The sequence below is a fragment of the Populus nigra genome, chromosome 4 (genome assembly GCF_951802175.1).
Source record: "Populus nigra chromosome 4, ddPopNigr1.1, whole genome shotgun sequence".
NCBI lineage: Eukaryota > Viridiplantae > Streptophyta > Magnoliopsida > Malpighiales > Salicaceae > Populus > Populus nigra.
Genome location: NC_084855.1, coordinates 12,560,352 through 12,568,905, shown reverse-complemented (window position 1 = coordinate 12,568,905; position 8,554 = coordinate 12,560,352). Strand labels below are relative to the sequence as shown.

General features: G+C 35.4%; 1 protein-coding gene across 3 annotated transcripts; it reads right to left on the bottom strand.

The window, feature by feature from the left end:
- Positions 1–3,994: 3,994 nt before the first annotated feature.
- On the bottom strand, positions 3,995–7,076 carry LOC133692509 (F-box/kelch-repeat protein At3g61590-like). 3 transcript variants are annotated; one of them, XM_062113516.1, is made up of 3 exons: positions 6,752–7,076; positions 5,907–5,985; positions 3,995–5,433 (listed from the first exon to the last, which is right to left on the bottom strand). In XM_062113516.1, exon 3 carries the CDS (start codon positions 5,400–5,402, stop codon positions 4,188–4,190), a length of 1,215 nt encoding a protein of 404 aa, XP_061969500.1. In that variant the 5' UTR covers positions 5,403–5,433; positions 5,907–5,985; positions 6,752–7,076; the 3' UTR covers positions 3,995–4,187. The 3 variants fall into 3 exon arrangements, with proteins under 3 accessions (XP_061969500.1, XP_061969498.1, XP_061969499.1); XM_062113514.1 differs by having other exon boundaries at positions 5,889–5,985; positions 6,752–7,075; XM_062113515.1 differs by lacking the exon at positions 6,752–7,076 and having other exon boundaries at positions 5,889–6,732.
- Positions 7,077–8,554: the final 1,478 nt, after the last annotated feature.

The window sequence follows — 8,554 nt, the reverse complement described above, 5'->3', positions numbered from 1 at the left end:
TCTTTTAAGCTTTATTTTTTATATAATTTTCCTCTTAATCTAAAGCTTATGTTTCGTCATTGTAAAGAGATTATTGAGTATGATTTTCTTATTTTGTTGGACCTTGTTTACAAATACACCTAAATAAGGTGATGATTTTGAGATCCTCAAAAGTTGATTGAAATCAGTTATTTTACACCAGGTAAAAAATAATAAAACCTTAAAAAACAAAGAATTAATTTTTGACAACAATAAAATCTCAACCTAGTTGTATTTCAAGAGCTTTAGAACTAAGTGGCCTAAATTAGTTTTGTTTGAGTGTAAACTCTGTACTTATTTCTATGCTTATTTTAGTATGTGTACTAGAATTGTGTTTTAATTTTTATACAGGTTTATATATATTTGCTTGGTAAGCATGCTGGCCTTCATAATGATTACATGCTCTTATTATATTTTGTAAACCTTAAACATGATGAATCTCGAAATGGAAAAGAAATAAAATGCAGGTTCCCCTGACAAGAAACAGGGTAGTTGGTTTATGAAGAGATTTATTCCATGGATCACTACCTATAGAATCAACAGTCTTATCCCTCTAGATTTAACATGACAACTGCAGTTAACAGTATCCTCAACTATTTTTTGCATCTGGCGAGCTTAAATCTTCTAAATTTGTATGGAAAGAATACAGGGAGTAAGTGGAATGGTCTATTTTGGCAACCAGAGGACCACAAGATGCCAAAAAGGACCACTTCAAGAGGGTTGTGTTCACCAAATATAGAGTGGTCCAAGGGAATGATGATAAACAGTCACAACATCCCAAATATATCTCCCAACAAAGGCAATGATGATATTAAACAAACATTACACACACAGCTAGTAATGAAAGCATTTAAGGTCCCTGCAGTTCCTTTTGACCTTCTGTTTCTTCCCCAGCCAATCATCGTATGCTGATGCTGCTGCTCGACCAGTTTCCCTCTCTCAAGTTGAGGATGGATCTGTGTTAGGCTCGACCTGTGTAGGCCACCGGATGTCTAAGTGGGCTGGTGTGTATTTAATTTAAAGGCCTGTGTTTTTGCTGTGTCCTTCCTGGCATGTCTGGCCCAGGTTGGGCCTAGGCTAAATGTTCCCTTTCATTTTTGTTTCTGTTAAGCTCTTCAGGTGCCATGGAGGAGGGGTTGAATATTTAGAAAGGGACCTTAAAACTCGAACCCACAATACCAGTTTTTAGAGAAAAACTCAACTGCTTAATCGAGGGGAAATGGCAGTCCTTCCTTTTATCTCGAATACTGTTTTAAATAAGAAAAAAGGATGTAAATCAACAATCATCCAGATAGTGCAAATTGACAGAGCCCTATTGCTAGGTAATGAGGACAGCCGTCCCTATGTTATCAAGTCGTCACATTGCCATAACGTATGATAGTTCCTCTACTCCATGCTATACAGATGGTAGCAAACTTGCATGGCTCAGACCCCTGTCAGAAAGAGTGGAAAATTCATTACGCCATAACCAGGGAAGGAAAACTGCAAGGCATGTTTTCCATGGATCACAACTCACTACTATTAACAATATGATCCATGGTAGGAGGAGGCCTTGATCAAGCTAGGTGAAATGGAATGTGAACAGAACAACTAAAAAGAAATAGGATAGGCAGCTGGAAATCTGGGATTATTCTTAATTTAATATTTTTAAAATTCAATTTATGTACGCATTTCTAGAAAAACCAAGTTATACTGTATAAGAGAAAAAGAAAAGAATGAAATTAATATGTATGTGAAAACCCTTTCTCAGGTTTGGTTGGGACAGCAGTCAGCAAATGGTCTTCCATTACCTACTCATTCTCTTGCAAGCGAGCGGCAAAATGTTGAAAATTCAAGAGTTGCTAGGTGTTAACTTCCGTATAAAGAGATAAGAGGCAAGAGAGCACTACGTACAGTAAGAAAATACTTGACTTGGCTAGAATGCTCTACATCTATACGCCAAAGAAATATCCAATGAGTATGAAGAACACTCATAAACAGAGACTGTAATCCATTATACCTTCAGCTTCCAGAAACTCACAATCATGCTTGATTTGCCTATAATATTTGTTTTTATTTCAAACTATTGTGACAAGAAAGAAGAGCCAGAGTAATTGACATGCCCTAAGAGTTTTTCTCGGATCAATGGATCTAGGAAAAAACGAAAACCTGAGTCCATATCCTTTAATATGATGTTCTCTACGACTTTTGATTTGTTTACTTTTCTTCGTCCTTTCCATGAGCCTTTCAGGTCATAAACCCTGAATATGCTAGCATGTGGTGGAATAACTCTGGAATGGACAGCAAAGTAAACCTGCTCACAAAAAGTCATAATTAGGTGCAACTCAAAAATGTTAGTTCCAAAACACAAGGGAAGACTGGAATTTTTTTTATCAGGTTTGACTCTTTCACTAGCTTTGTTATTTCACCAAGGCAATAATCATGAGTAATCACTGTGCAAACTACAGTGCTCATTGTAACTTCAAGTGAGATCGACATCGAAGCAACAGCATCACCTTCACTTTAAGTAATCTAAATCTATGGACATGAAACTGCTAACAAAAACAAGAAATTCTTTGTTGGGTGACCTAAAGTTACGTTTAGAGGACGCATTATCGTAAACAGTGACATGTTTTGTGAAAGTTACCGGAGAAGGCTGTTTTGTTTAGTGATGAACAAAAAAAAAGCATTTTTTCTATATCCACAAACATGAAATTAGTGTTTTGCATCCGTGGATGAGACAAAAAAAAATTAAATGAGATAAAACGGTGTACACATCGCTCCTGCAAACTACATGACGGTGCATGAATTAATCAGACAACGCATGACCAACCATTTTCTAACTGGATTTTTTAACTGCCAAGATTGAGGCTCTGAGAAGATGTTTTTAAAATTTAAAGATTTGATGATAAGAGTAGTGATTTTATAGCTATATTAAAAAAAAATATTTAAAAATTCAAGTAAAAATTTAAACGCAATGGATAAAAAGTTATTGTCATTTTAAATTATAATTCTGTTTTGGTATGGTTAAACATTTTTTTAGACTTAAACCTATCCCACTTGTCTATAAATATATTTGTTAAGTCATTTATGTTATTTGTTTAGGACATATTCTTATTTAGTTGTGATATGTTTACACCTAACTGTTTAGAATCATTTGTTATCGTAAATTTGATCACATCATTAACATTCATAAAACATATTTTGAAAAAAAAATCATAAAATTATAATTTTTATGTGAAATAATCAATTAATTCATATAATTGGATTAATCAATCGACCGGTTGAGTAAAAAAATTATCAATAAGACTACATGTTGAGTTGTTGCGCACAACATATTTAAATATCATTATGAATTGGAATAGTTATATTATTACACATAAATAATAACATTTAATAAATATCAAATTTCAGAAACACAGACAAGAAAAAAGTATTATTTCGTCAAATTTTTTTTTGAAATAGTGTAATTCTGCACTTTTTTTTAAGGAAAAATCGTACAATTTTCAACTCCTTCCATTTGTGGGAGAAATTGGCATGTCAACATCGAGTTCTTGCCACAATAAGGAGCAGCTAGTGAAGTCACGAGCATGGCACTGCAGGATAGGAACTGGTAGCATTGCTCTAGATTTGATCCAGGGATGGCAGAATTGCCAAATCCAGAAAAGGAACAGAAGCACCATGCCCCAAAATTTTCTCTGGGCTTGAAATTTTAATGAGATCATCAAAGCTATTGAACATAAAATATTCTTAGTAACTTCTTCTAAAGGGCATGCTAGATATAACCAGTAAAAATTGGAGTTGGAAAAATGTCACGTTGAAACAACTCAATGTTAAGGACATAAATAAAAGCCAAAATGCGACAAATCCAGGTTGTAAATATGCATTCGATGCGTAAATCGACAAGAAACAGTAGAGGAACGTCCGTGATGAGGCCAGTGCCTGGATGAACCCTTGTTGAGTCACAAAAGGTCACAAAGTATTTATACAAAAGGTATTCTCGCGTAAAGAACAATATTCCCATTTTCATGAATTAGCAGAATTTGTTTGCAGGTACAATGTGTAAACTTTTCTGGAACTGATTTCATAATGATTGAAATTGATGGGTAAACAGGCAAAAAGAAAAAAAATGGGAAAAATTCAGACATTTTTCAACACCAACACACTAAATTCATTAATTCAATAACAAATTATGGTGCCATCTCAATCCTAGGTTCAAAGCAAAAACCAGTAAAGAGCTGAAGAGGGAACCTCTTTGTCACTGGGCACTTTTGTGACCACTTCCATCGTTTCTGGTTAAAATAAAAAACAAGAAGAGCTGGAGCCCCATAGCTCTGGATGTATATAAGATTATCCATACCGCTACTTGCAAAAACATCATCCAACTCCCCAAATCCTTGGAAAAACTTATGGGGCATTCGGGCAATCTCTTGCCAGTCCTTGCCATTTAGAACCCAGATGCCAATCCCCTTTATTATGTCAGGCCGGTCTTGTTTACCAATTCCTCCCACCATTACAAGCTTCTCATTCAAATTCATCAAACGGCCACAAGTAAGAGGACAAGGTACTTTGATAAAACTTATCAACAAGCCATGAGAAGATCTGCTGGATAGATTGTATGTAATCAGACCATGACGGGTTTCCGGGGAGCCACCTCCTGCAGAATATATCAAAACGTATAAAACCCCACCACAGATTACACTCTCATCACCACCTCTCCATCCTGTCAAAACCTCTGTGCAAGAAGTTACCCACATCCTTGTATCAGAATCATAAATGTGGATAGAGAGATCCCATTGGAAAAAATTCCCAGGGACTTGCTTAGACTTCACAATTGAGATAGTATAACCATGTGATATCCGGTTCACAGAAATGGCAAGTGCACTGTAATCAGGAAATTTTAAACCTGGGGACTCCTGAAGCTTCCTGCAGTGTTTGGTGATAGGGTTGCAGACATACAACTCGCTTCTGCTGTCATTGTCCATGAAGGAAACCAAGCCACATGATGAAGCAATGAACCAATTGGATGTCTTGATGCGGGGAAGATCAATGCCATACCATTTTTGAAGGATTGGATCAAAGGCATAGCCAACAGGTTCATCTGAGCTTGTGAACATAAAATACCAAGGTTTTTGTGGCAGGACATGCGAGAAGTTCCATAAAAACCTCCTTGAACTAACAATCTCATGCCATCTTTTACACACACAGCCAGCTCTGAAGATGCTAGCAACGGGGAGACAAGCTAGGATTCGTTCTAGCAGATCATCGGGCAAGATTAAATCAACTGAAACAGCATTAACTTCTTTACTGCCTTCATCGCTAAGTTCAGAGAATGAATCAAACTCACCAATGCCCCTTGTTGAGTCCTCGAAACAATTAATTACCCAAGATGTTTCTCCCTCCATGATGAAAATAGAAGACACGATCAAAAAAGATCTGGGACAACAAAGATGGCGAGAGATGAAAATGAGAAGAGACAAAATAATTTTGAAATGAAGATTAATGGGAATAAAAGATAAACCTCCTTGTTGCCAAATATGAGTTAATATAACCTAAAAATGCACTAAACCTTGGGAGATCCCAATTATAGCTCATTGAGTTAAACCACCAAACATGATAAAGAATAAAACCTAGAGATTGAAATACATGGCAATCAATCTGAAAGTTATGAACGGTGAACAATACTAGAATTCACAAGTGAAAAAACAAAAGAACAAGTCTTGATGTGCTGCAGAAAGCTAACAGTATCTAAAACTAACACCACTTCCAGATTCAGAGATACAAAACCCCAATGTTTCCCCTACTGTTGAGACTTGAGAGAATAATGATTCTGAAACCTCAAACATAAGACATCAAAGAACAGAAATCAAAACATAATTCAACTAACTTACAGGAAGACAAGAATCAACCTTCAAGCTCACTGTCGCTCCACATCCAGATGCAGAATTGTGAAAAAACAAGACCCTATAGTGATGGTCTTAAGGGCGCCTGCAAAGTTAGTAGGAACAGGATCATATGCTGTCATCCTTCCACATATTTCAGGTTATATAAATTCATCTTTAAAATATCCAACCACAGACCCAGAGTAAAGTCCAACTCCTATCAAAAATCTCACGAAAAACAAAATGCAAAACTCCCAGCATCACCGGCCCAACAAATATGATAAAAAAAACCTAGATTTTGTCATACAAGGAACAAGTGAACATGAAAGCATACATATTTAGCATGATCAATATGGTACTCAGCTTGCGGAGAACCAAGCAGGCCCATATATATTACTTTACACGTTACTTTATACCCGGAAGGAAATAAAGTGAAATTAAACCTGACAGACCGGTTACCAAATCAAATGCAGAGCAAATTTTAATCCTCTGGATTTGAAACGACATCCATGGATTGATGTATCCCACATTAATAAAAAAAAATTGTTGCTTCAAAAGGACAACAGCATTTAAAGAGGATAACATGTAAATGAATCCATTGATCTAAAAAAAGACACCAACTTGTGTTTCTTTCAACACAAAAACAGCCTTTTTTTCATGGTTATCAAACCCTAATAAAACTGCTGTGGTGAACCAATAAAAAACAAAAATGATGTTAGGTAAGATTAGGCCATGCTTATCTATCAATCAAAACATCAAAACCCCACTTCGAAACTAAAATTAAAGCACACTAATAGATCACTATAAACCCATTAAGGATTTCCAGGAACAGACAAAAGAAAAGACAACTTTCAAGAAATTAAGCCCCTTACCTCGTTTAAGGCCACCAACACTCTATCTTCCCAGCCAGGTCTTGCCAGATTTAACAGGGGGGGATGGCATAAAAAGAAAGAAGAAACTTCAAAGAGAGAAAGGAAAAAAAAGGAGTGACACCTTGATAGAGGAAGCAGTAAAAGAGAGCATTAAAAGCAGATAAAGAGAGAACTGAAATGAGGGTATGTGAAGGTCTTTTCCTCTAATGGTAGAGAAACAATGACATGGGTCACTCCAGATTTGGCTGGCAACCCGTGCCAAAGAAACCCATTTTAGAGAGAAAAGAGAGGGGGTTTTTTTATTTTTTTAGTGTGGTTTTATTTTATTTTATCTTATATTCTTTTATACGTGTATATATATTATAATAAGAAAAACGATAGGCGGAGATTAAAAGGTACGTTCGGAAATAAAAATTGTTTTAAAAAATATTTTTTATTTAAAAATTTATTAAAATAATATTTTTATTTTTTAAAATTATCCTATCAAAACATAAAAAAATCAAAATTTTATTTTAAAAAAAAACCAGTGCGACTTTTGAAGTGAGAAGGCTTTTTTTTTATTTATGCGGGTGTTCGGACCAGCTTGTACGTATTATGATTAATCTCACGGTCTACTGAATACCCTGTAAATTCAGTGAATATATAAAACACTATAAAAATAACAAACATGCATATTAAAACTGGAACCCAAAAGCAATGGAAGAGACAAGCCCTCCCACCACCATGCCGAGACCCTCAGTGCGTGAGAAGGCTTTTTTTTTCAGAGTGTGGGTGTGTTTTTTGTGGCAAAGGGAGAGAAGGGGAAGGGGCGTGGTGTGTATTTGAGGCATTATTCAAGCAACTATCGATTTTTAATGAGTAGTAGAAAGAAGAAAACATTTGGATTTTGACTCGCTCATCAACCTCCGCGATTTTTTTTTTACTTTTTTTTTTCATTTTTTTTTTCTACAGGTACATTTTAAGACTTTGGTTGGACTCTTTATTTAGGATCTCTCTCTCTCTTTTTCATTATTAAAAGACCTATTGGATATGGATTTTATAGTGGTTTGTGATGCCCAACTACCATTTGGCTGTAGCTGGTTAATACACGAATTGGCAAGATTTATATTTCATATAAATTTTTGAAGTTTAGTTTAATTCATTAGATTTTAAATTTATTATTTAAAAATTATCCATTAAAATGATATAAATCTTAGAACATTGAAAATTTATATAACCATTAATTTCAAGATCATAAAAAAATAATTAAAATGCTGGTGAAATCATACGGATATCTACGATTGAAAAAAAATTATATTTCATATGGTTGAAGTTGTTTAGCTTGTACTGTTAAAATTCACGACGGAGCCATATTTGATCACTTCCGACTGTAGGTAAACATAAAAAATAAATTATACGGGGTTCCTTTTCTTCTCTCGTCTCGTTGGAAGCACGATGACCTTCCTTCTGGGCCTTGTTTACCTCACTAAAATCCGATCATGTCCCATGTCACATCTTATTCTCAACCACCATTGCCAGTTTGCAATTTGCAAATCAGCGAGCAGAATCTTTTGGTCTCGTCATCGACGACGCTCAAATCATAGCACTGCTTCAATTATTCATGCATGTCTGCATTTAAAAATTACACTGCGCTACGTTTGATCAGCTGGGATTGGAGTTTCTGGTGCTGTTAGTCGGATTCTTTGACTTAATCAAGGTTGGGAATTGCTAAAAGATTGCTTGACCAGGTTTTGAATTTAATTAGTAGCTAAACCAGCTTGTTGAATCATACAATAATCATTTATGGGGACACGAGCATCTCTT

Excerpts from the sequence above, each read along its gene's own strand:
- LOC133692509 (XM_062113516.1), bottom strand. The coding sequence starts at position 5,402 with ATGGAGGGAGAAACATCTTGGGTAATTAATTGTTTCGAGGACTCAACA.